Genomic DNA, 25,127 nt, shown 5'->3' on the forward strand with positions numbered 1-25,127 from the left:
TGACTCTCACTACCTACCTCACTCTCTATCTCATACCTCTCATTGAATATGTTCCGCTCCGCGGTTCGCAGGCTTTCTCAAAAGGCCGGTGTGGCTGCTAATATAAATACACCACGCGGCCGTGCTGCTGTCCTTGCGACGGCGGCCGTTGTTAGTGCTGGTACGGTGTTCGCGTTGACGCGCAAGGGCGATTGGGATGACTTTGCACCATCCCACGACGTGAGCCCCGCGCAGTTTTGGTCGCCGCCGACGCGTTCGCAGATGATAGAGGCCCTCAAGAAGTCGTCGCGACAGGGTCTGCGTGACGACGGCAGTCTGGAGCAGAAGAAGTCGCTGCTACTGCCCTCGCACCAGGCCGTAGGCCACAGTCCTATTCCCGAGGTGGAGCACGCGTATGTGGACCGAAATGAAGACGACGACGAAGGTTTTGATCTCCTTATCGTGGGTGGTGGTGCCACCGGTGCTGGTTGCGCTGTGGATGCCGCTACGCGTGGTCTCAAGGTCGCCATTGTGGAGCGCGACGATTACGGCGCAGGTACCTCGTCCAAGTCGACCAAGCTGGTACACGGTGGTGTGCGTTACCTGCAGAAGGCCGTGATGCAGCTCGACTATGAGCAGTACAAGATGGTCAAGGAGGCTCTGCACGAGCGCAAGACTTTCCTGCACATTGCGCCGTACTTGAGCAACCCGCTGCCAATCCTCATTCCGGCGTACTCGTGGTGGCTTATCCCGTACTACTACGCGGGTACCAAACTGTACGACATGATTGCCGGTAGGGAGAACATGGGCAACTCGTACATCGTGGGCCGCGAGAAGGCACTGGAGCTCTTCCCTATGCTTCGCTCGCACAACCTGGCCGGTGGTGTCGTGTACTACGATGGCCAGCAGAACGACACGCGTATGAACATTGCGCTGATTCTCACGGCCATTCAGCACGGTGCCGTGGCGGCGAACCACACAGAAGTGGTGGCGCTGAACAAGGCGCCGTCGGTGAACGGCCAGCCAGGCAAGATTATTGGTGCGCGCCTGCGTGACCTGCTCACCGGTGATGAGTTCGACGTGAAGGCCAAGGGTGTGGTCAACGCCACTGGTCCCTTCTGCGACTCACTTCGCAAGATGGACGATCCCTCGTCGCCTGATATCGTCGCGCCTTCCTCTGGTGCGCACATCACGTTCCCTGGCTACTTTAGTCCGCGTGGTATGGGTTTGCTGGACCCGGCTACCAGCGACGGCCGTGTTATTTTCTTCCTGCCGTGGCAGGGCTCGACGATCGCCGGTACCACGGATACGGCCGCCAAGGTCGAGGCTCACCCACTGCCGGGTGAGCAGGAAATTTCGTGGATCTTGGATGAGGTCCGTAACTACCTGAACGCCGACGTCACTGTGAAGCGCACGGATGTCATGAGCGCTTGGAGCGGTCTTCGTCCGCTGGTCAAGGACCCAGCTGCGCGTGACACGCAGAGCTTGGTGCGCAACCACATGATCAATGTGAGCGACAGCGGTCTCTTGACCATTGCCGGTGGTAAGTGGACGACCTACCGTGAGATGGCCGAGGAGACGATCAACACCGCGATCAAGGCATACAACCTCCAGCCGCTGCGTAGCTGTGTCTCGAAGCAGGTGCGCCTGATCGGTAGTCACTCGTGGTCACACACGATGTACGTGCGTCTGCTGCAAGAGTTTGGTCTCGAGACGGAGGTCGCCAAGCACCTCTCGGACTCGTACGGTGATCGTGCATGGAGTGTGTGTGCCATTGCCGAGCACACTGGTAAGCGTTACCCCGTCCATGGTGTGCGTCTCGACTCACAGCTGCCGTATATTGAGGCAGAAGTGCGTTACGCTACGCGCTGTGAGTACGCCACCAAGGCTGCCGACTTTATTGCCCGCCGTTCGCGTATGTCGTTCCTGAATACGGAGGCTACGATCGAGGCCCTTCCGCGCATCATCGATATTATGGGTGAAGAGCTTGACTGGTCGGAGACGCGCAAGCAGACCGAGTTCCAGGAAGGTATCCTCTTCCTCTCGTCGATGGGTGTGGAGCCTTCGCGTGTGGCCGAGCTCGCCAAGCACAGCCTCGTGGAGGCACGTCGCTGGAAGGATCTGTCGTCCCCTCGTCAGGTGAGCCCCGCGATGCCGAACCTCACCTCGGGTACGCCTGTGCCGCCTGTGCAGACGATGCCGGCCGCAAACCTGCCCAACCTGCCCAACATCCCCCCCATGCCGTAAATCATTCGCTCTCTTTTGTGAAATATAGTGTTGCGAGCATGAATGAAGCAAACTACTTCGTTATCCAATATCTGGCTATAGTACATTATGAAGAGGCTGAGGCGCCACCCAGCTGACTGCGCTTGCGCGCCGTGTTCATGTACGGGCGCAGGACCCATTCGACGTCCGCTTCGCTCTGTTCGAGCGTACCCAAGCGGATTTCGTATGGTCGCATATCAAAGCGCGGACCGACCTCGGCCAGGTGCACTTCGCGGTGCGTCGCCACAAATACATGGTGACGGAAACTAATGAAGTCATTCTTGTTGGCAAACGTCATGACACGACGTGCATCTTCTTTGGGCACCGGGAAAAGGAAACGAAGAGCACTTTTCACACGCTCACCCAAGTGACCACCGAAGCCGTCAAAAATCAGATGAGGATACTGCTCACTCACAGTACTATTACTGTGACTGGCGACCTCATGACGCAGCGTCACATTGTGTAGTGTAAACATCACAGTAGGTCCGTGCGGAAAGTGCGAGACGACCATCGCATCGGGCACACCACGATGCTCGTGTACCACAATCATATCTGTCATCCCATTTGCACGTGCTGCAGAGGCCAACTCGTTCATGGTATAGGCACCACGGTTCAGGCGTGTCGAGTTGGGGAACACAAGACGCAACTCCTTGGCGAATTGCGAGAGGCGACTCGAAGGACTACGCGACGTGGTGATCAGGATGCGTGGATCGTACTGCCCAGCACGTGAGTATTCATCATCAATAGACATGGTCGGCTCAGCTTGGGCAGCATCCAGCGCCAAGTTCTTAGCGAGCTCTTCTGCCTCAGGGCCACGCAGCTCCGGCGGCAAGGGCTTGCCGCTAGCCAGCGCCTCACGGATCTTTTGCTTGCGCTCATAGATTTGGCGTTGTTTTGATTCTAGGGCCTTTTTGTACACATATTCACGCCGCTCACGAGCCTGTCGACGAAACTTTATCGGTCAGCTAGTACGCCTACATACCATCGTGTCTCGTACAGCAAAAGGCTTGCGTCCAGGGGCGACGATCGACAAAATTTTCGGTCACGTGCAGGAAGACGAGCGAGACGGCCAGGCGAGTACCACCGCGCACGCCAGGCCACAAGAAAGAGAAGGCACTCCACGTTCCTATACAATGTTTGCGTCGCTAGTGCGTTGGTCGCGAACGACGTATCGTGGCGCTCGTGGATCCGGTGCAGGTCGCTCGGGGAAGACCGATTCTCGCTCCTCGTCCGCCTCGCGGCCGACAGACGTGGCGGCTGCACATGCCGGCCGTACATTCAAGCGTGCCCAGCGTGGTTTGTATGATGGTCGTATTTTGCAGTTCGGCAATACCATCCCCAACTCGCGTCACAAGACAGCGCGACGGTGGGAACCAAATGTGCAGCGCAAGACGCTGTGGAGCGAAACGCTGCAACAGTGGGTCTCGACTCGTGTTGCTACGTCGGCCATGCGCTCAATTCGGAAGCATGGCGGCTTGGATCAGTACTTGGCTCAGACAAAGGATACGCACCTTGGTGAGTTTGGTCGGACGTTGCGGGAACGTGTAGCTCGGGCGCTGAGGGACAAGCGCCTTATGAACGAGGCGTGAAGCATCAGGACTATGGACCATAACAAAATGCATCATTTATCTATCTACACTTTCCATGTTGCTAAGGCTTCGCACGCCGATTGCTTTTTGTCATACTACGCATTTGCTTGGCTTTGCGTTTCTTTTCTCGCTCACGATGCTGGAGCATCTCCACGCGCTTTTTCTGCTCCACGGATGTCTCGCCCTGTAATCCGATGGAAGCGACACGGACTATTTCAGCCTGCAACTGTGCAGGTATGAGACGACGGAAGCATAGCACATACATACCTTGTAGAGAGCATCTTGGATATTTTGTGACTGAGACCTGTATCGATCGCTAGTGACTTGCAAGGCGTGTGTCGCTTGAATGTAGAGAGGCTGAGTAGGGTCAGGTATCCCCTGGACGTACAGATTGTGTGGCCAGGGACTTGATCAGCGGCGGAGGAAGAGCCACGCTAGAGTGGGCCCCTAAAGGAAGACGGGCCAGGACCTTGGTATTGACTATGGTAAGTAAATGGAGCCGTACCTTTATTGACATTCTGACCACCAGGGCCGGAGCTGCGTGCGAACGAGATGGTGGCATCCTCTAGAGGCCAGGTCAGCAGCCAAAGACAACAAACTCACTCGCTTGCAGAGCTCGAGCCTCAAAGGCACTGAGCCACGCACGTCTTGAAGGGCCATGCTCCCAGTCGAACACAGCAGCATCCGAATGGGATGATCGTCCCTGTCTGATACGATGTAGCGCTCGACAGGCGAGCCCCACCACCATGCGTCGTGCGTGCCACGCGTGCCGTGCGCTTGGACCCTGGCCCTCTTCGCAAGGAGGCACGCCTCTCACTTCGGTGTATCTTTGTAATTATTTCTGACCAAAGCCACGCGCACATGCGCACGGAACGGGCCGCCTTGGGGCGGACGGTCCTCTTTCTCTTGCGAGCTTAACGATGGCCGAGGCACGTTTATCGGACAAGGAGCTGTTCGAGCTCAATGCAAAGGCTGCGTACGTACCATAGACAGGCTAACCATGCAGTGTGAAGAATTATAATGTCGACCCCCGTCTTGATTACCGTACGGTGTCGGCTATCAATGGGTATGTGACGATGTGATCGGTGCACTGACAATACAGGCCCCTGGTAGTGCTGGAGAATGTCAAGTTCCCGTCGTACAATGAGATTGTGTCGCTCACTCTGCCGGACGGATCGCACCGTGGTGGTCAGGTCCTGGAAGTGTCGGGCAACAAGGCGATTGTCCAAGTGTTCGAGGGCACATCGGGTATCGATGTGAAGGAGACACATATTGAGCTGACCAAGTCGTCGATGAAACTGCCCGTGTCGGAAGACATGCTGGGTCGTGTGTTTAACGGTTCGGGTGCGCCTGTCGACAAGGGTCCGCGCGTGTTTGCGGAGGACTACTTGGACATCAACGGTTCGCCGATCAACCCGTATTCGCGTGCGTACCCCGAGGAGATGATCCAGACGGGTATTTCCACGATCGACACTATGAACTCGATCGCTCGTGGTCAAAAGATCCCTATTTTCTCGGCGTCCGGTCTGCCTCACAACGAGATTGCCGCGCAGATCTGCCGTCAAGCTGGCCTGGTCAAGAAGCCTGGCAAGGGTGTGCACGACGACCACGAGGACAACTTCAGTATCGTGTTCGCCGCGATGGGTGTCAACATGGAGACCGCGCGCTTCTTCAAGCAAGACTTTGAGGAGAATGGTTCGCTGGACCGTGTGACGCTCTTCCTGAACTTGGCCAACGACCCTACGATTGAGCGTATCATTACGCCGCGTCTTGCGCTGACTACGGCGGAGTACTTCGCCTACCAGCTGGAGAAGCACGTGTTGGTCGTGCTGACGGACATGACGTCGTACGCTGATGCGCTGCGTGAGGTGTCGGCCGCGCGTGAGGAAGTGCCGGGTCGTCGTGGTTACCCGGGTTACATGTATACGGACTTGTCGACCATTTACGAGCGTGCTGGTCGTGTGGCTGGCCGTAACGGTTCGATTACGCAGATCCCGATTCTGACCATGCCGAACGATGATATGACACACCCTATTCCTGACTTGACAGGTTATATTACCGAGGGTCAGATCTACGTCGACCGTCACTTGCACAACCGTCAGGTGTACCCGCCGATCAACGTGCTCCCGTCGTTGTCGCGTCTGATGAAAAGCGCTATTGGTGCAAAGCACACGCGTGCCGACCACAGTGATGTGTCGAACCAGATGTACGCTGCCTACGCTACGGGCCGTGACGCTGCCTCGATGAAGGCTGTCGTCGGTGAGGAGGCGCTGAGCCAGGAAGACAAGCTTACGCTCGAGTTCATGGAACGCTTCGAGAAGGAGTTTGTCACGCAGGGTGCCTACGAAACACGTACGATCTTCGACTCGCTCGACATCGGTTGGTCGCTCTTGCGTATCATGCCGAAGGAGATGCTCAACCGTATCAGCCCGAAGATCATCAAGGAGTACTACTCCCGCAAGACATCCAAGCCAAATGAGGAAGAGTCTGAGTCGGCCAACAAGCCGAGCTTGATTGATCAGGAGGCATAAGAGATGGTGCCATTGTAGGCAGCACGATTTTCGTACATAGACACGACCTCGTATAGGTCTGTATGCATTGCTTTGGAGAATGTGGGTGTGGTAGTACAGGCAAACAAGATCTATAGCTTGGAGGCAGGGGTCGGCATCGGTTTGGGTGCAGGCCATGGCTCCGCAACGACGTCGCCATCGGCTGGGCGAAGAACACATTGCTGTGAACACGTTGCGATGTGATGTCCATCGTGATCAAAGAGCCGTGCCTCCGAATAGGTACGCTGCCAGCCTGCATTGATCGGCAGGATTTCACGAAGGAGCCATTGGTTCATATCCGGCACATCGGTGTGGAATCGCTGTGCAAATTCCAACGTAGACGCAGCCTCTGCATCAAAGATGCTTTTGTTCGCCAAAGACAGGGGAGCAAAAGCAATCGCGCCATCCAACGCAAAGGCCATCACCGCTATGTGGGCAATCACTGCAGGGACAGGCAGCGTGCCATTCGGTCCAGCAGGTACGGGTCCTTCACTACCATCCACCGCAGGTAAGCGGTGATTCATGTGCATCCAATCAAACGAACGACGCTGGGTAATGGCGAGTTTGTCCTGCGTCGTGGGCTGGTCGGACATGCCCATCGAGTTTTGAAAGAGGACACTGTGCGGCACAGGCCGCATTTCAAAGAGCTTGTTCCACAAGTCGAGAAAATCTGATTGCATCTTGACCACAGACGCATCTATCTCGCCAGACTTGACAAGCTGCGCACTAATCTTGTCAAAGGGCAGCAAATCGTTAGCATGCTCGACGACCCAGGGTGGAGATGCCCCGTACCGAAGTAGCGATCCCTTGCAAGCAGGCTCTATACCTGCTTCCTTGGCCTTCTGTAGCGCCTCTTTCGTGGAGTCAGGCGAGTTGATCAAGTCAAGGGTGATGCTGAGCACGCTACGCAGATCGCCCTTGGATGACCGTTGCTTCACTGTAACAAAACGCGTGCAGAACGTGCGTGTGTCCCGCACAGGCTGCACTTCGCATACATAGGGCGTTTTGAGCGACGCAGGACCCAAGAAGTGGCCAGTCAGAGAGTACGGCACAAAGTGACCGTCTTTGGGCATGGTCTGCCCTGCTGCATTGATCGCCGTCGCAATCGCAAAACCGCCGTAAGCAATAGGACGCAAATTGCCCAGAGGGAGAGGCAGGGATGTGCCTTCAAACACCCATGGGTCCTCGGTCTTTTGCAGACCTATCATTTGTAGAAAGGGGGGAATGTTGGACGACATGGTGATGATGGGATCGAGCTTGGGGGCCGCCGGCAACCCTACCTGTCTATAGGCTCCACGTTGCACACATCCGTGGAGAAGAGCCTCCACTTGATCGACAAGCTTTGCACGGCTAAAACCACCGGGTTGCAGGGGAAAGATCACGTGGAATCGGGCGCTGAGATCGCATGGGACGCGTTGAACACTCTCTACGATTGGAGAAGCATTGGCGCGCCATTGGGCCGGCCACACCCCGGCCGAATCCCATAGGGCTGTATGGGGGAAAAATAATGCCAACCCACCCCCCCGTACGTCTGGTCACGGCCACGGGGATTAGGCAACGTACACATCATATTGCGTGGTTGACGTCGGACCAGAATGTCTGTCGAAATTAGCCCTAGTGCCCAACTCGGCTTCGCGCGTCCGCTGACGAAGGTAGTGAAGCGCTCGCTGCATATCACCAACTCGAACTCGCAGCCTGTGGCTTTCAAGGTCAAGACGACCGCTCCCAAGCAGTACTGCGTGCGCCCCAACTCTGGCCGCATTGAGCCTGGTGAGCGCGTTGAAGTGCAGGTGCTGCTCCAGCCGCTCAAGGAGGAGCCGCCGATGAATGCCAAGTGCCGTGATAAGTTCTTGATCCAGAGCACCGTGATCTCGGCGGACAAGGAGACCCTGCCGATTGCTGAATTCTGGTCGATGCAGGAGGGCAACAAGTCGGGCATCTCGGAGCACAAGATCCGCTGCGCCTACCTCCCGGCCAGTAGCGCTACGGTACCGGAGGAGAACGAGGATGTGTCTGGTGCCTCGATGGTCGGTGCTGGCGCTGGCGCGGGTGCTGGCTACATGGCTAGCAGCTCGCCCAGCAACACGAGCGTGGGTGCTGAGCCGCCTGTGTCGATTGCGTCGCTGAGTGGCAACGCCGCGGCGGTGCCCGTGACGCGCTCGACCACCACGTCCTCGTCGGGCTCGGCTGTGCCGGTCGCAGCCCAGTCTGTGTCTATGTCCACCCCGCGCACGACGCAAGAGATGGAGGCGGAGATCCTCCGTCTTCGTACACAGCTTGCTGCACAGGAGAAGTGGAGCGTGTCCAATGGCTCCGTCATGGGTGGTACTGCCTCGACGGCGCGTGTCGCGACTCAGAAGGCCGTCAGCACTGGCGTGCCGGTTCACATTGTGGCGGCCATCGCCGTGGGTGTATTTGCGATCACCTACCTGTTTTTTTAGGGAGGGGAGAGTCTAAGTTGATTTGGCTGTGGAAGCACCATGGCACGCTGACGTGGCAGGAGTACTTGCACAAGTACGCCCTGGAGACGAAGCAGTGGGTCATGTCGTCGTGCCAAAAGTCGTACTGGCAGAAGCTCCACCAATGGTGGACGACTCGTTAATGGCCCTATCTGAACTCTGTATTGAAGAAGAGGACCTTGCTTGGTCTCTCCCCCTCCCTTGATTCTTGATCGACCCATAGGACACCAATAATGGAACTATGATATTTCTACATACGCATTAGGCAACCTGTGCCAGGACTTGCTCCAGGGCCGGCACAGGGAGGGGTATAAATAGCTCGTCGCCGACGGCAATCGCGTGACTGCTCGTGACGGTAGCCGCGCCGCGTGTGACAATCACCAAACCGTGATCGACCATCTCACCAAGCAGCTGACGCACACCCTCGTCGGACGACGCAACAAACTCACGCAGCGCCTCACGAACCAGCGACGAGTACGGAATACGTGCAGGCGTAGATTCGTCGTTCAAGGTCGACATTTCGACCAGCTGTAGGGCCGCCAATTGCGAAAATAGACTGCGAGCCCGCGATGTAATCGTACTCAAGACCTGGATCGCTGCCGTCTCGGAAATCGGCTGAGCAACAGCCGTAGCAATTGAAGCACCAGGCGCTGCGCGTGCTCGCCCACCTGCCAAATCCACCGCCGCAGGCAATTTCAACGCAGCAAGGCCAGACAGCGCTGGGACACCAGCCGCTGCGCCACGTGCTTGTACCAACTCGGCGATGGGTGGGATATACGTGGAAGTAGCGTGCCATAGCCACGGAGCACGAAGAGATCGAACAGGCGCATCTTCGCCCAGCATACGTGACAAGGGTACTTCCGCTTGGCCAGCTACGCCATGGCCAAACATGCCATGCATGCCATCAAACAGGAGACCTGCATTCACATGGGAGACACTGGCCACGATGTGCACGCGCTCACACTGTGCCAAGGCATGCATCAACGGTTGCAGACGTGTAGAAAGAAAGAGAGGGCTGTCAAACGACACCAATCCAAGGACCAGTCGTTGTGGAAGAGGTTCCGAGGAACCGTTGGCTGCATACGCCAAGAATTCAGCAATACGACGAACACGCTGCATGGCACGCGAGAGCTTGCCAGAAGCAGGCTCAGGGGGTATAGGCCACACCACCGTCGACATGCCCAATGCCTGCTCGATGGCGTCAAGCACCTTGTCAGGCTGCCATACACGGCCTGTGGTCCCTTGGATCAGGACACCAGCGCTACTATACTCTTTCGTAGCTCGCTCGATAATTGTACGTAAGATCTGCACTTTATCTCCTACGCCATAGAGCAAGAGGTGAGAGTCATGGAAGAGTTGCGTCAGGAGCATGGAAATGCGATCTGTTTGCATATGCAGTGAAAGAGCTAGTTGTGAGTGTGGCGTGCGTGATGGGTAGGCATAGGAGCCTGTGAGCTCGTTCGCAATTTGTGCTAAATGTGGCAAACACGCACCATCCAGCGGTCGCAAACGCTGTGAAATGCGCTTGGCTGACGTACCACGCAGGATATCTCGACCCAATTTACGCGAAGCAAAATTGCGGCGGTACGAGTTGGACAGGAACCAGGCATCAGAGGATGTCGCACGGACAAATGCAGTACGTGTAAAGGCTGGTGCAGGCCGTCGGACCGTAGCTCCTTTTGATCCATCAGTAGAGAGAGGCTCGTCTTCTTTCACCGGGGCCGCCTCCTCCTCCATCTCTTCCTCCATGACATCCTCCTGATCTAGCTCAATTTCCACAATAGGTGATGGCATATCATCTGAGAAGGTATCCGCCTCCCCATCGTCAAACGTGCTAGTGTTGTGTACCCCAGCGGCGGCGTGGCTCATCGACGTGTCGACAGTGTGGTCCAGCCAGCGTGTGGGAAAGTGGAGGGTGGCCATCTTTCCAATTCGGTCGAATTTTGCATGCGATCGTTCCCTCCGTCATGCGCACGGTGATCCTCAGAGGTCCGGAGCGCTATCGGCTCTCTTCTCTATACACACGATGCTACACCACACAGGCAGCGACAAATGGACCAGATCCTTCTGCCTACCTGCGAACGATGGTGCGCGAACGTGATTATCCTGCCTACTTGACGCACGTCGCTTATCCACGCGCCCTTCAACCACATTTTTTTGCGTTGCGTGCCTTCCATATCGAGCTTGCTTCGCTGAAAGATGTAGTGAGCAACGAGCTTGTGGGGCGCGTACGTATGCAATGGTGGCGCGATGCTATTGAAGGCATATACCAAAACCGTGTGCCAAAGCATCCTATTGTGCAAGGGTTGCATGCAGCGATCTTCGATCCAGTTGTCATGAAACAGGGCTCCCTCGTCAAGGAGCATTTCCTGAGCATCATCGATGCACGTGAAGCCGACCTAGCAGATCCTCTTTCCCCACCGACCCTGGCCGAGCTCGAGCAGTATGCAGAATCGACCTCTTCACGCATGTTATATCTCCTTCTCAATTTGCTCGGCGTCTCCAATGGCGCTGTAGACGAGCTTTTTTCCCATCTTGGGAAAGCCATGGGTCTAAGCATCCTTGTAGCTGGTTTGCCGCATCACACCCACCCAGCCCCTCGCCCACGAACTGGTGGTGGTGGCGCACCTGGCATGCCAGGCTCACGGTATGCGCCGCAGGCAGATGGTGTGCCTCGGACGCCGACACTGCCACTTCCACTCGAATACTTAATGGACGAAGGGGTCGTTCAAGAAGATGTTTTCCGCAATGGCATTCATGCGAAAGGTCTCCGTGATGCCATTTTCCACACGGCCACTCGTGCCAACGACTATTTGATTACCGCACGGACGCAGTTGCGAAATGAATTCTCTGATCGCGTGCCTGATCGTATCGTTGGCCCAACCCTATTGACAGTATGTACAGTCTTGGACTAACCACAAGGTACACATTTCGCAGTTCTTAAAGAAACTCGAAGCGCTGGACTTTAACCCATACGATACAGCGTTCCAGCGTAAAGATTGGCTTCTGCCTTGGTATATGTGGCTCGCTGCACGACGACACCGTTTCTAAGCAGACAAAGTGACTTGGTCCACTCATAGCATGACATAACCCAATCAAGAGGGTCACGCGCTTATTGTGGAGGCTCGCACTGCCATAGTGTAGAACACGCATACCTTACATACATACGTGTACTTTGAGTAACTCTAGGTAGGATGCTACCTGGAGCAATGTCGCCCAAGCGCAAAACGCGCAACTTTAAAGGCCTACTTTTAAAAGAGACACCGGCTCCTGAGCCCGTTTATGATGATAGGGCTGCTCCATTTGCCCGGTTTATTCGATCCGATGACAGTCACAGCAGTCAAGAGAGTCGTAATGGGCTAGGGGGGCGGTTTGGCCTGAGTGGGCTCGCAACACAGCTGAATCGACAGCCTGGCGTATCTCCGCCGCTGTCCAATGATGCAAGCACCCCCATAAGCTCTAGCATAACAGAGCGGCGGCATGCGGATCCGCCTTATGTACCCTATGCCAAGCCTCCGGAACGGGAGCACGATGATATTTCCCAACATATCAACCGCATGGATATTGGTGCGAAGTCGGATGTGCACTTGGATCTCAGCAATGCAAACTTACGCACCATTTCTGAACTCGGCGCTGGGAACGGTGGCACTGTGACCAAAGTCGAGCATATACCCACGGGCCTCCTCATGGCGAAGAAGGTGGTCTTTATTGATGCACGCCCAGAAATTCGTAAACAGATCCTACGTGAACTGCAGATTTTACACGAGTGCCACTCTGAATACATTGTTGGGTTCTATGGCGCTTGCCTCAGTGATATTCATATATACATGTGCATGGAGTACATGGATGTGGGCTCGTTGGATGCAATCTATACCAAGCACGGGGCCATTGAAGTGGGAGTGTGCGGGAAAATTGTGGAGACGGTGGTAAAGGGCCTCTCCTATCTGTATGAATCGTTCCGAATCATTCACCGTGATGTCAAGCCCAGCAATATCCTGGTCAATCGACGAGGACAGATCAAGCTGTGCGACTTTGGCGTCTCTGGCGAGCTGATCAACAGCATTGCCGATACATTCGTGGGTACAAGTACGTATATGAGTCCCGAACGCATCCAGGGCGATCAATACAGTATCAAGTCGGATGTGTGGTCTTTGGGTATTACTATCATTGAGTTGGCCCATGGCAGCTTTCCATTTGCGATTGATATGGAGGATGATCCTGATGCGACGACACGTGCAGCGCCCTCCGCGCAGGATGTGCGCTCTCTCAGCATTTTGGAACTGCTACAGCACATTGTATACGAGCCACCGCCTCAGCTGAATCCAGAAGGTGGATTTCCTGCGTCCATGATCGATTTTGTGGGACTTTGTTTACGAAAAGATCCTGTCACACGTCCCACCCCTATGGAACTGCGCATGCACCCCTTTATCATAGAGAGTGAGCGTAGTCATGTGGACTTGGTTGCTTGGCTATGGAAGTTGGGTTATCAGTAGTGGTATATTTTTAGCATAGCTTGTAACCAAACGTCACATCAAATTTAAACTGTGAAATTCAGATTTGATAGGTACGCGTTGGCCCCGCGTAGAGTAATTGTCCTGCCTTTTGTGCCCACAGCTGACCTCTACCCAAAAAGTTGCTCCAAGTTTCGTTGGTCGAGGGTACAGGCCACGTGCGTATCTAAAAATAGAGGACCTCTAACACGGCGATAGAACATTGCAAGAATTGCTTGCGTGGGGCCTGCGCGACGTGTGGGGCTGCCTTTATCGATTCCCTTCCGGTTCTCTTTGTGGTTCCACCGCCAGAGTTCCCGTGTGTCTGAGCTATGCCGCCACAGGCAGCCACAGGCCAGCTGCTACAGAGCTCTACTCTTAGCACTGGCAGCTTATTGCAGGCGCCTGATGCCCCAATACGTTTGCGGCGGCACTCGAATGGCTTGCCATTGTTCTTAAGTATGCATGAAGATCGGCAAGTGGCACCCAGTGTCGTAGTAGCCAGAAAGTCCTTCGATGCATCGTCGGCAGCTTTCTGTATCACTATCTCTCAGGGCCAGAAGATGCTGTTGCATAACACTGACCCCTCGGGCTGGAGCGACGTGGAATGCCAAGGCAAACGTGGCTGGGTACCATCCTCGTGTATCAGTGCGAAACGTGGCTGGCCTCAGTATGATGCAAATACATACCATGGCACGTCTGATGATGGCACGACACTTTCTGTATCGTCGGGAAGTGACGACTCGGCCTTGTCTGGCTCGCCGTCACCGTCTTCTCATTCGTCGCTAACATCGGCACCAGCGACGACCGATGTGCAGGCCCCTTCAGAATATCTAGTTCAGCTGATGGCCAAAAAACATGCCTCACCAAGAAGCGCTGAGACCCATTCTTCCTTAACGGCACGACCTGGTCTTGTGCCTATGGATGCGAGTCAAACGACAATGTGTGTCACAGTGCTCTACGATTTGATGCGTGGCGAGCTTGCAGCGTTCATGGGATGCTTGTCCACCTTCGAAGATGTAGCTTTTTCTTCAGCCTTCCAGCGTCTTGTGGACATTGCTCATGAGCTTCTAGCCCACGCCCACAATCTTTCTTCGGTGGTGCATAGCATTGCGGCCCTGAGTCCTGCACCCTGGGTACGACCTTTGGCCATGACACGTGTGCTTCAGGCTAAGACCAGCTTGGATAAAGCCATTGCCCAATTTGGCCAGGCGCAGAACATTTCAGGTCAGTCGTCCCTGAGCAGTGACAATACCCCGAGCCAGCATCGAGCTCAGCTCATGGGACTTGCTTCAGCGTTGATGGATGCAGGCAATGAAAGCCTAGTAGCTGTGAACGCCGTGCTCGAGATGGCGCCACCTGGCTTGTCCTTGCAAATTTGGCGGCCTACAAGTATGCCATGGCCACCTCCAGTGGCCCGCTCATCGGTGCCGCTAGCGCTGCGGGAGCGTAGGATTCAACAACCCAAGTTGTCTAATTCTCCACCATTCTCTAAAGTCTCTTCACCGCGTTTACCCACGCTTCGTATTGATATACCCACTGTGGCTGTACCACCTGCACCACCTTCAGCGCCGCTGCCACCACGTCCTGTGGATGTCGCACGACAAGCTTCGGTCGAGGACGACGTAGAGGAATTGGCTCAAGCCCTCTCCTCATTTATATGGGGCGGTGCTTCGATGGCTTCGTCACCGCGCTCGTCTATGGATAGTGGACTATGGGACACCTCGACGATGTCGGCCTCTAAACTGCAAGAAGCTACGCTCCACCATGGCATGTTGGTGCATCAAAAAGAAGGCCGACTGCTGGGTGGTGATCTGCCAGGCTTGGTACATGCATTATGTCACGACTTGAATGACTTGGAGCACACACAGCGCGTGAAGCACTTTCTTTTGACCTTCCGCTGGTTTGCCACGCCTAGGGAACTCGCTTTGACGCTACAGTCATTGGCCCACACATTCCACGTAAACCTCCACTTTACGTGCGTTGCTCGTTTCTTGGCATTGTGGCTTGATGGCTATTGGTATGCGCCTCTGGACACGGAGGCGCTCCCCATTTTGGACGAGTTTCTTGGTAATGCGCCTGAGGAGATGGACAAGGCATATTTGGAAGTGCTAATGCAGCTTCTTGTTTGGCGCCGGCAGGCCGGTGCAGAGGAGCAGCTTCATCAAGATGAAAATATGAACCGCCCAGCGGTAGACCTTGATGTTCTTTCTAATATAACGACCGATCCACTCATGGAATTCATGAGCCTATACAACCCGCCTAGTGTGGAAGCTGAGTTGAAGCCCATGGTATCCTGTGAACTATTCAATGCTTTGGACGAGGCTAAGGATATGTGGGATGTGGACGTGGCCAAGTTCCACCCCATGGAACTAGCCCGCCAAATTACATTGATGGAAAGTGAGCTTTACTGTGCCATTACGCCGCACGAACTCCTCAATCGACCCGAGAAATACAAAGGCAGTGAATACGTCTCCAAATCGGTCAACGTCAAGGAGATGAGTTTGATCACGACGCAGCTAACCAACTGGTTTGGTGAGTGCATCTTGCGCGAGCCCGAGTTGTCTCGTCGGTCTGAGAAGTTGAATTTTTTTATTCAGCTGGGCCAAGCTAGTTTGACGCTGCAGAACTACAATCTGCTCATGGCAGTACTAGGCGCGTTGAATTCCTCGACGATTCTCCGCTTGAAGAAGACGTGGGCAGGCTTGTCTTCACATGTACATGCACAGTACGCAGAGTTGGTTCATGTAATGGAGCATCCACGCAACTTTGCGACGTACCGTGCACGGCTGCGTTCGTCGGTCGGGCCGACGTTGCCCTTCCTCGGTCTGATGTTGACTGATATGACGTTCGGGAAGGGGGGCAACCCCGTGGAGCGTACGTTTCCCGAGTTTGATGCGCCTATGTACAACTTTGTGCGCTGTCAAAAGCTGGGACGTATGGTTGAAGACCTGCAACGGTTCCAGCAACCCTATCTCTTCCAGCGAGTACCGCAAATCCAAGCCTTCCTATCTCGCGTTCGAAAGAATGGTGGGGCGGAGACGACGTCGGATTATGGTCTCGCAGCTGAGCAATTATACCAACGGAGCCTGCAATTAGAACCCCGGGAAACGTGGCCTTTGCCCCCTAAACGTACGCGCAGCTCGAGTGTTATGACGCGCACGCTTCAAGCATGGCGTAGTTCCTCGTTCTCAACGATGGATAGTGGACCATCCAGTCCGACCACCTCAACCAGAAGCAGTGAAACGCGCAGCGTTCGAGATCTATTCCAACGCCGATTCGACATCAAATAAACAATAACAAGGCAGGTCCTTGAAAAAGCACCTTGTACGAGAAGATGAGCTTGCTAAGTAGGATGTTTTACGTGTGTATATTGGTATGTAGCTCCTTCATGACACCCACCGATGACCTAATTCAAAGATGGACCAGCCAATCATGCTACTGGCTGCTTTTCGTGCGCATCGCAGGCCCAAGCCATCGGCAAAAGCACGAACGCCATCCGTTGCAAGAATGTGTCGTGTCGTGCCCCAGATACTGCGCTGGCCTGCCGAGGCCAAGTGTGGCTCCAGCATGGATTTTGGGGTAGTCTGCATGCGAGTTTTTAAAATATCAAAGGGATGCGTTAGCACCGTAGCGATCGCGCCTGCACACATGCCACTCATGCCCACGACCCACCAGGCTCCTGTCCCAGCCCGTGTCCATTGGCCGAGCCATACTTTGTATTGCTCGTACACGGCAAGGTACAGACCAGCGTAGGGCGCGTCACGTAGAGCTGTAGCTGAGAACCCGCGGAAAAACCCACGGAAACCGCCATCATGATACAGGCTTCGTAGCGATGCGGTGATGGTAGGGTAGGCATCCTTAGCATAATGACTGGACTCGTAACGTGCTTTGACAATGGATATGGGGTTAAGAACAAGGCCAATTGATACACGTGCAACTGCGCCTGTGAGGATATTCCCTGTGCTGGAGAGGCGGGCCATTGTCGATGAGTCCTGTGTTCGTGCAGGTCCAGGGCGAGAGGAAAGGACAGGAATTTGCCAAGTAGCTACGAGCCAGCGCAGCTCGTTGAGTGTATAGAAATAGGCTGCGACACCTGGTACGTTTCGTACGATCGTGGGCACTGTGCCACGCCATAGTCCAAGCGTACCTGACGTGTCTACCACCGACCGGAAGGCGCGCACGAGCCGCTGCGTGGCAGACAGGGAAGACACGGTGGGCGACCGTTCTTGTTGCATCCGAGTTTTAAGCAGGTCCATAGGCTGCAACAGCACGCAAGACGTCAGGCCAGCCATGCCACCGACACTGAGCGTCTTCCATGCTGGCGCTGCCTTCCCACGCGCCGTGTCGCTCATCGACACAAGCGAGGTGGCGTCTCGGTGTTAACGCCACGTGACATAGTCCCAACGTTTTGAAGGGGGTAAGCCCGCCCACTCGATCTTGACGTGGATCTTTATGCTGTCTCTTGCTGCTTCCTTGTCAGCCCGCTTGGTGGCGCGCAGTGCGCCGGCCTACACGGCCGCTTTGACCATGTCAGCCCGCCGTAACTTCTCGATGACTACTCGCGCTCTTGGCGTGATCAAGGTGCCTGAGATGGCCGAGTCGATTACCGAGGGTACGCTCAAGGAGTGGCACAAGAAGGTGGGTGACTACATCAACGCCGATGAGGAGGTTGCTACGATTGAGACCGACAAGATCGATGTTGCTGTGAACTCGCCTGAAGCTGGTGTCCTAGCGGAGGTGTTTGCCCAGGAGGAGGACACGGTCGAGGTTGGCAAGGACCTCTTCAAGATCGAGCCTGGTGAGCCGCCAAAGGACGATGGCAAGAAGTCGGACTCTCCGAAGGAGGAGTCCAAGGAGGACGACTCGAAGAAGGAGGAGCCCAAGAAGGATGACTCGAAGAAGGAGGAGCCCAAGAAGGATGAGTCGAAGAAGGAGGAGCCTAAGAAGGACGACTCGAAGAAGGAGGAGCCTCGGGAGGCGCCTAAGAAGGAAGAGCCAAAGAAGTCGGAGCCCAAGAAGTCGGAGCCCAAGAAGGAGGCTAAGAACGACCAGCCCAAGCCTGCGGCTGGTTCACGTAACGAGAACCGTGTGAAGATGAACCGCATGCGCAAGCGCATTGCGGAGCGTCTCAAGGAGTCGCAGAACACGGCTGCGTCGCTCACGACGTTTAACGAGATCGATATGACCAACCTGATGGAGTTCCGTAAGCGCCACAAGGACCGTATCCTGAAGGAGCGTGGTACGAAGATTGGCTTTATGGGTGCCTTTACCAAGGCGTGTGCCATGGCCATGAAGGATATCCCGGCCGCCAACGCGAGCATTGAGGGCGAGGGTCTGGGTGACACCATTGTCTACCGCGACTATGTCGATGTGGGTGTGGCTGTGAGCACGGAAAAGGGTCTCGTGACGCCTGTCGTGCGCAACGCCGAGTCGCTGAGCATTTTGGAGATCGAGGACGAGATCCATGCGCTTGGTCTCAAGGCGCGTGACAACAAGCTCTCGCTGGAAGAGATGACCGGTAGCACCTTCACGATCTCCAATGGTGGTGTGTTTGGCTCGCTCTTCGGTACGCCGATCCTCAACCTGCCTGGCTCGGCCATCCTCGGTATGCACGCTGTGAAGCAACAGCCGTACGTTGTGGACGGCAAGATTGAGATCCGCCCGATCATGGTCGTGGCGCTGACGTACGACCACCGTCTGCTCGACGGTCGTGAGGCTGTGACGTTCCTGGTCAAGCTTAAGCAGTACATTGAGGACATGCCTAGCATGCTCTTGTAATGTAGACCTGTCTTTTCTACATCCCGGCTCTGGTGACAGGGGCTGAACTATACACAGGTAGCCCAGATAGCTTGGACAAGGCCTGCAGCATCGTTCGTGTGAAATGCGTTCTTGGTATAGGCAGGCCATGTTTCGTTTGGCAGAGAAAGTGCCTCGCCCTGCAATGTTTGTAGGGAGGCATGGATTAAGCGGCCACCCGGCTCGTCCCATTGCAGTACGAGAATGCGTGCCTCGGGATCGTCGTCGTGACGCGACGACCGTGTGGATCGTCGAGATGAACGAGAGGTGGCTGAAGGTGCGACAAATGTCAGCCGCAATTCGTCCGGCGTTGGGGCCTCCATAGCCGCCAAGCCCAGGGCGTTTTGCAGCGTCTCGAGCATGGAGGTGTGCTTGGCGCACAGCCGCTCCAGCTCCCAATCGCGGCCCTTATCACGCCCACGGCCCAATTTGGCCTCATTCGCGCGCTTCTCGGCAGCGATACGTTCAGATTTCAGGCGGTCCAGGGTGCGTAGCGCGTCCTGGAGCTCACGCTTAGCGCTTTCTAGTTGGTGCATCGTGTGGGTGGTTTCGTCGTCCAGGGTTTGCATACTGACAATCTGTTCGTCGCAGTATGCTTCCGCCTCCTCGGTGGTCATGGCGCCATGCGTACCTTCCGCTGCCTTTATCTTGGCCAGCTCCAGCTCCATATCTGTGATCGACGAGAGGAGTTGCGACGCTTCCGCTGTGCCCTCTTCCACGGCGAGGTACGGACCGGCGAGCGCCTCGGCGGCGGTATCAATTTCTGTGCGCAAGTCGCGAACACGCGTCTTGGCTTCGACAAGCTGTTGCTTGACCCGTTTGCACTCCTGCTCGCGCTGAGCGACGTCGGCGGTAGACAAGATCTGAGGCTCCTGGCCCGTCTCTGGATCGTCTTGCAAGTCGGCCAGGAAACGCAGCTTCGTTTCCTGTTCCAAGTATATGAATTTCAGTTTGCGGAAATAGTCCTGCGGTTAGTATAGTCAGATACATACGAGGAGCAATGCCTCTTCCTGCTCCATCGAGGCCGGCACTTCACGGTACAAGTCCCAGTCCAACTGGAGTTCCTTGTCTTCACTGGGCGGCTCGTGCATATGCAACATACTCGCCTGGAGGGCATGCACCCCCAGCGTTGCGCGAGACTGCTCGTCCAAGAAGCTGCCTAGTCAGTCAGCGCATGGATACGTACGCTCGCGCCTTCTCGGCCATCGCTGGCCATGCGTCGGCTTCCGTAGACATGATGGCCAGCGTCCCAACACGGCTACGCGCCGACGCGTCGTCCTGTTTTGGGCCACGTGATAGACACGCACACCACCTTCGCTCGGTCCCCCACGTCGACCGCCGCCCTGCGTTGGTCGTGGCGCGCCGCGACCTAGGCCTGGTCGATGGATGTGACTATCCGTGCGTTGGAACGATGCTGCCTATGTGATGCATATTTCAAGCCAAAGCTATCCGCAGCCAAGCGCCGTCAGCACATGGAGGCGTGTGCTGAACTGCGGGGGTGTACCTCGGCCCAGCTTACCGAGCGCATACGTACGGCCGGCGCGCACGTCCTGCAGGAAGCGCGGCAGCAGCACCGGGCAGAGCAGGCGGCGCAGACGCTTTTTGCGCATATGCTTGGCAAGCCTGTAGCGCTCTCGCCCCGTGTCGCACGGCTGTCCGCTGCGATCGGGCCGCACTGTGAGGCAGAGTGTGTGCAGGATACCCCTGCGCAGCTCCAGGCCGCGCATGCGCGCGGCCGTGCTGTGCTAGCACGACTCTGTGAGGCATCTACGACACATGCACCGCCTCCTCGTCGCCGACGCCGAGCGAGAATGTACGATGCGGCGCATGGCGATACGGAATGGCACCGTTTGTACGAGGCATGGGACCGACTTGGGCGCGAAGTACAGCCCACCACGCACTATATCCTACCGCGTGCTACAGGGTACGTCGCGACGAGCGACAGCAGCGATCACGAGTCCGATGCCATGGGTATGGAATGCGTGCCTACGAGTGACGGAGAAGAACTACAAGACGACTGGTGTCGCCCTGCGCCGACTAGTCCCATGTCACGGCGGGGGCCGAGGTAGCGGCGCGGACCGCGGCGTAGCCGCCTTGGTGCGTGAGCCAGTGCTTGAGCGCGCGTAGCTCGGCAATTTCTTGCGGATACAGGTACGTGATCGGGACGTTTGTCGGCGGCCCAGGCACATCGTCCGGCTCCGTCGCAGGGGGCACCAACGGCTCGGCTTCTTCAGGGCGGTACGACGTGCGCTGAGCAGGCGCAAATGGCTGAGCATTGGGCGTGAGAGAAGCGCGTGCTGCGGCAGCAAATTCCTCGCGCACGGCGCCTTGCGGTGTCGACACCAACGTCCGCACAGGCTCTGCATGCGTTGCTACGTCCACCAACTGCTCCCATAACGTAGGAATGTACGGCGGATGGGTCGACGTCGATGCGGCCGGTGTGGACGAGCGCGCCACGTCGTCGTCATCATCGCGACGACGGATCGCCTGCCAAAACGCCAAACGAATTGACTTTTCTGGGAGACGGTATCGGACACGCGCCTCTCCTGTATCCAATGTCACGTCGTCCCACGGTGGCTCGCGCGCATGCCCTGCGCCTGTATCTAAATCAAAGTACCGGTCCTGGGGATCCGGCACAATATCGACCAAGGCGTCGCGGCGAATATGCGGAAGAGGTTGGGACCGCACTATCGTGATGGTCCGCGTGAGCTGCGGAGCGCGAGGAATGCGCATACGAGGCCGCCCAGGCTCGCTGTGCGCCGGGCAACGCCACCGCCTCGTCGCAGGGGGCATACCGGTCAGCGGCGGATCGACACAGTCCAAGTGCCAGTGCAATGTACAGAAATCGCAGCTGAGCATACGCCGGCCATGCGTGAGCTTGGTGCCTGCTTCATGGCATGCGTGGATTGCACGCCGTTCTGCCATCTCGCGCGATTCATGAGGCCGTCGAAGGACGGCGTCGGGCGGCAAGGCACTCTCGCCGCAGCGGAAACACAAAACGGGCTCGCCGCGCTTGTCACGTAGGATGTATGGATCGCGCTCTTCCAGGAACCCGGTCCGTGAGAGTTTCAAGGGACGCTGCGCTGTGGTATCCACGTACGTTCCATCGGGCGCCGTACCTACGCCCTTGTAGTACGTACGTATATCGGCTGGCAGCTCAAAAATGCGTGGGTTTTCACAGGCGAGACGCTGCAACAGCACACCAAACGGTCCGCAGCCTTTCGGCACTCGTGGCGGGAGACGCTGGGCAAAGCACACCTGGCAAAACCAGCTATCGTCGGCCAACGCTCGCTGGGCGCGCAGGTCATGGGGTGTTGTGCTGCTGGACGTAGGCAGAGACTTGCGAGGAAGGAGTGTACCGTTGGGAAAGGGCATCTCGTCGACGTCCAGGGGGGGACATACACACATGAAATGGAAGCTGCGGGGGCATCCATCGCAGCACAGAAACCGGCCGTGTCCATGACACGTCTCACAATAGTCATTATTGAGCTCTTCCAACTCGTCCTCATCCACGTCCATCGGCACGCCGAGCATTTCCAAGTCACGCTGCGTCTCACGTTGTTGCGACGCGACGTGAGCAGGTTCCGTGCGACTGCGTTTGCGTGACGGCCGTGTACTACGCTTCGACGTCGCAGGCGCAGGCGCTACATTCGGCAGGGCCAGGCCCGTGGAGGGAAGGATTTCTGTCGCTGGCAACGTGGCCATCCCACCGCCTCGGTGCTTCGCACGCTCGTGCGGCCCAGCGCCAGGCGCCGTGGGGACGATGGGCGTCGATGCGCGCGACGAGGAACGAGGGGCATCCTCGGACACAGGGGTATCTATATCGGAAGCCGGTCCGTCCATAGGTTCCGCGTGTCCAGCCCACCGACCGTACGTACGTACGACAGACACGTGGGTGGTGGTGGTGGTGGAGATAGACCCCGCCCAGCCTCGCCTCGGTCACGCACGCACGCGGTCCGAAAATTCAAGAAAAATCCCACAAAAAAAAGCCGGCGCGGTGGGCGCGACGCCCGGGGTGTACATACTACATAGAGAAACGAGGCGCGACACGCACAAGCATCGGCGGGGTGCTGGGGCTAGGACTATGCGTCGCCCATGGCGCCAAGGCGGAGCGCCATCGCCCTGGCGCACGAAGAGCTCCGTCCTTGGCGCTCTGCAGGGCCTTGTACATCGCTGTCTCCGTGGATGTGCGCGACGTAGCAGGGAAAGCCCGCTCAAGCGCATCGGCCACATGCTGCATGGGCATCGGGAAAGGACTTGGTCCGATCGCAGGGATGGCATGGGCGATGTGCCATAGCACACCGGCCAGGCGCGTCTGCGACGAGGTGGCCTGCGCGAGGATCCTATCGATCCAGCGCGTAGCGAGTTGGGTATACAAATTGGCCAGCGATGCCTGGTACGACGTCCTGTCGTCGCCTGTGGCTAAGACGTTGCTGGTATAGAGCGCAGTGCACAGCTGCATGAGCAGTTGCACTTGCGCCAGGGACGTAGCATCGGCCTGCTGCAACTGCCGCAGCAGCGCTGTCCATGTGGCTTGCCAGGCCCGTTGGACATGCATCTCCCGTAGCGAAAGACGCGAAAGACGCGTCTCGACCAAGCGAACACACGCGTCTACGTGAGAAGGACGATACGTCCGCCAATGCGAAGGCGCAACGTACCCCGAGGATATCGGGAAGAGGTACGGCAAGGCATTCGCATCGTGCACCTCGTCCAAGGCGCGTCCCAACGCCTGCGAAAACGACATAGTGACATCGGTCAGCGTATGCTGAAGAAGCGCATGCATGCGTGTCTCCAGCAGGGCCTGTAGCCGTGCTTGGACCATCGCCAACGTGGGCGGGAGGGCGGCCGGCATCCCTGCTTCCATCGCCGCTCGGCATGCATGCAGCGTGTCTGTGTCTGTGACGGACGCCAATGCCTGCGTGAGCGCCTCGACCTCTTCGCACACCTGCTCGCCCAGACGATGCGTCGGCGTGTCCAACGACAAGGGCGGGCATGAAGGCGGCTCATACGTCGTTACATCGGGGGGCGCATGCTCAAACAAGGGCGAAGAAAGGGGTGTGTAGGTCGATCGCGTACGAGGTCGGCCATAGTCGTACCAATACCTCGGCGACTGAGCGAACGTCTGCATTGCACGCATCAGCGCGCCATCGGGGCCCCAGAGCCGCGTCGCTTGATGAAGCGTCGTGGTGATGGCACGTACAATCGCAGCCATACGCTGCGGAAGAGGTATGTCCGTTGATGTGCAAAGTCGGCTTATGGCTTCGACACGCCGCGCATAGAACTGGGCTAAGGCCTCGGCGAGTGTCGTAGGGGTATAGAACGTCCAGGCAAGGACCGCATCGAGAAGCTGCTGTGTAGGCAGCGAAATATCGTGCCAACGCGCTTGGATGTGCGTCATGACCCACTCACGCTGTGCTTCCAAGGCGTCCCATTGGGAGGCCAGGAGCGGGAAGCGCGTGAGCACGTCAGGCGAATGCGTCTCGAGCCAGGTATGCGCCTTGGTTGCAAACACCAGCGCCCATACGGCGCCAAGCATAGACTGTGAGGCCAGGGACGAGCGGACGTATTCTGGCGCCTCGGCGACCAGCAGCATCGCAGCAGCGCTCTGGGTCGACGGCGTCGCATCCGCGTTCGATGTCGACGTCGTGGGTGTGCGTAGACGCATGCACAGCTCTGATGTATGCTGCGTTGTTGTCTGTAGGGATTGCAATACGGTATGCAGGGCATGCAAGTGTTTCTGCATATCGTCGACGGTACCGGCGATACGCAGCAAGTCGTGGAAATTTTGGGCGACCAACGACTGCGCTGCTTGCTGTTTCTGCTTGGCTTCCTGCTCTAGCTGCTTGGCAAATACATCGATCTCGCGAATAGAGTGCTCTCGGAACACCACATCGGGATCGAGCGTCGCGACCTCGGCGGTGGACAAGGTCGTGACCATGACGCAGAGGAAAGGTGGGAGGAGTGATCGAGGCGAGCGGCGAAGGTGGAGGTGAGGAA

General features: G+C 56.8%; 16 protein-coding genes across 16 annotated transcripts; 8 read left to right on the top strand and 8 right to left on the bottom strand.

Annotated features, from left to right (window-relative positions):
• Positions 1–48: 48 nt before the first annotated feature.
• On the top strand, positions 49–2,226 carry Malapachy_0539 (glycerol-3-phosphate dehydrogenase; the record flags this gene model as incomplete). The annotated part of the gene is made up of 1 exon (XM_018135055.1): positions 49–2,226. One exon carries the CDS (start codon positions 49–51, stop codon positions 2,224–2,226), a length of 2,178 nt encoding a protein of 725 aa, XP_017990491.1.
• Positions 2,227–2,311: 85 nt separating this feature from the next.
• Positions 2,312–3,229, bottom strand: Malapachy_0557 (brix-domain-containing protein; the record flags this gene model as incomplete). Its single annotated transcript, XM_018135073.1, has 2 exons — positions 2,312–3,196; positions 3,227–3,229. 2 exons carry the CDS (start codon positions 3,227–3,229, stop codon positions 2,312–2,314), a joined length of 888 nt encoding a protein of 295 aa, XP_017990580.1.
• Positions 3,230–3,377: 148 nt separating this feature from the next.
• On the top strand, positions 3,378–3,833 carry Malapachy_0542 (mrpl24-mitochondrial ribosomal large subunit; the record flags this gene model as incomplete). Its single annotated transcript, XM_018135058.1, has 1 exon — positions 3,378–3,833. The coding sequence occupies one exon, from the start codon at positions 3,378–3,380 to the stop codon at positions 3,831–3,833; it is 456 nt and encodes a 151-aa protein (XP_017990546.1).
• Positions 3,834–3,894: 61 nt separating this feature from the next.
• Positions 3,895–4,517, bottom strand: Malapachy_0609 (peptidyl-trna hydrolase; the record flags this gene model as incomplete). Its single annotated transcript, XM_018135125.1, has 5 exons — positions 3,895–4,059; positions 4,101–4,190; positions 4,222–4,313; positions 4,339–4,398; positions 4,433–4,517. The coding sequence occupies 5 exons, from the start codon at positions 4,515–4,517 to the stop codon at positions 3,895–3,897; spliced, it is 492 nt and encodes a 163-aa protein (XP_017990463.1).
• A 236-nt stretch (positions 4,518–4,753) lies between these two features.
• Positions 4,754–6,364, top strand: Malapachy_0532 (v-type atpase; the record flags this gene model as incomplete). The annotated part of the gene is made up of 3 exons (XM_018135049.1): positions 4,754–4,809; positions 4,840–4,899; positions 4,936–6,364. The coding sequence occupies 3 exons, from the start codon at positions 4,754–4,756 to the stop codon at positions 6,362–6,364; spliced, it is 1,545 nt and encodes a 514-aa protein (XP_017990498.1).
• Positions 6,365–6,474: 110 nt separating this feature from the next.
• Malapachy_0599 (acyl- thioesterase ii) lies at positions 6,475–7,620 on the bottom strand (the record flags this gene model as incomplete). Its single annotated transcript, XM_018135115.1, has 1 exon — positions 6,475–7,620. One exon carries the CDS (start codon positions 7,618–7,620, stop codon positions 6,475–6,477), a length of 1,146 nt encoding a protein of 381 aa, XP_017990564.1.
• Positions 7,621–7,977: 357 nt separating this feature from the next.
• Malapachy_0523 (vamp-associated protein) lies at positions 7,978–8,823 on the top strand (the record flags this gene model as incomplete). Its single annotated transcript, XM_018135040.1, has 1 exon — positions 7,978–8,823. One exon carries the CDS (start codon positions 7,978–7,980, stop codon positions 8,821–8,823), a length of 846 nt encoding a protein of 281 aa, XP_017990482.1.
• A 279-nt stretch (positions 8,824–9,102) lies between these two features.
• Malapachy_0594 (origin recognition complex subunit 2) lies at positions 9,103–10,764 on the bottom strand (the record flags this gene model as incomplete). Its single annotated transcript, XM_018135110.1, has 1 exon — positions 9,103–10,764. One exon carries the CDS (start codon positions 10,762–10,764, stop codon positions 9,103–9,105), a length of 1,662 nt encoding a protein of 553 aa, XP_017990616.1.
• A 161-nt stretch (positions 10,765–10,925) lies between these two features.
• On the top strand, positions 10,926–11,892 carry Malapachy_0583 (phytoene squalene synthetase; the record flags this gene model as incomplete). Its single annotated transcript, XM_018135099.1, has 2 exons — positions 10,926–11,735; positions 11,764–11,892. 2 exons carry the CDS (start codon positions 10,926–10,928, stop codon positions 11,890–11,892), a joined length of 939 nt encoding a protein of 312 aa, XP_017990575.1.
• Positions 11,893–12,050: 158 nt separating this feature from the next.
• Positions 12,051–13,334, top strand: Malapachy_0528 (pkinase-domain-containing protein; the record flags this gene model as incomplete). Its single annotated transcript, XM_018135045.1, has 1 exon — positions 12,051–13,334. The coding sequence occupies one exon, from the start codon at positions 12,051–12,053 to the stop codon at positions 13,332–13,334; it is 1,284 nt and encodes a 427-aa protein (XP_017990473.1).
• A 329-nt stretch (positions 13,335–13,663) lies between these two features.
• Malapachy_0572 (ras gef) lies at positions 13,664–16,624 on the top strand (the record flags this gene model as incomplete). The annotated part of the gene is made up of 1 exon (XM_018135088.1): positions 13,664–16,624. The coding sequence occupies one exon, from the start codon at positions 13,664–13,666 to the stop codon at positions 16,622–16,624; it is 2,961 nt and encodes a 986-aa protein (XP_017990555.1).
• A 96-nt stretch (positions 16,625–16,720) lies between these two features.
• On the bottom strand, positions 16,721–17,686 carry Malapachy_0603 (graves disease carrier protein; the record flags this gene model as incomplete). Its single annotated transcript, XM_018135119.1, has 1 exon — positions 16,721–17,686. One exon carries the CDS (start codon positions 17,684–17,686, stop codon positions 16,721–16,723), a length of 966 nt encoding a protein of 321 aa, XP_017990570.1.
• A 100-nt stretch (positions 17,687–17,786) lies between these two features.
• Malapachy_0524 (dihydrolipoamide succinyltransferase) lies at positions 17,787–19,112 on the top strand (the record flags this gene model as incomplete). Its single annotated transcript, XM_018135041.1, has 1 exon — positions 17,787–19,112. The coding sequence occupies one exon, from the start codon at positions 17,787–17,789 to the stop codon at positions 19,110–19,112; it is 1,326 nt and encodes a 441-aa protein (XP_017990479.1).
• Positions 19,113–19,159: 47 nt separating this feature from the next.
• Positions 19,160–20,366, bottom strand: Malapachy_0598 (hypothetical protein; the record flags this gene model as incomplete). The annotated part of the gene is made up of 3 exons (XM_018135114.1): positions 19,160–20,095; positions 20,123–20,285; positions 20,317–20,366. The coding sequence occupies 3 exons, from the start codon at positions 20,364–20,366 to the stop codon at positions 19,160–19,162; spliced, it is 1,149 nt and encodes a 382-aa protein (XP_017990565.1).
• Positions 20,367–21,167: 801 nt separating this feature from the next.
• Positions 21,168–22,973, bottom strand: Malapachy_0592 (phd zn-finger protein; the record flags this gene model as incomplete). The annotated part of the gene is made up of 1 exon (XM_018135108.1): positions 21,168–22,973. The coding sequence occupies one exon, from the start codon at positions 22,971–22,973 to the stop codon at positions 21,168–21,170; it is 1,806 nt and encodes a 601-aa protein (XP_017990567.1).
• Positions 22,974–23,154: 181 nt separating this feature from the next.
• Positions 23,155–25,068, bottom strand: Malapachy_0590 (hypothetical protein; the record flags this gene model as incomplete). Its single annotated transcript, XM_018135106.1, has 1 exon — positions 23,155–25,068. One exon carries the CDS (start codon positions 25,066–25,068, stop codon positions 23,155–23,157), a length of 1,914 nt encoding a protein of 637 aa, XP_017990618.1.
• Between the last annotated feature and the right edge of the window lie 59 nt (positions 25,069–25,127).

The sequence above is a fragment of the Malassezia pachydermatis genome (genome assembly GCF_001278385.1).
Source record: "Malassezia pachydermatis strain CBS 1879 chromosome Unknown scaffold8, whole genome shotgun sequence".
Classification (NCBI taxonomy): Eukaryota; Fungi; Basidiomycota; class Malasseziomycetes; order Malasseziales; family Malasseziaceae; genus Malassezia; species Malassezia pachydermatis.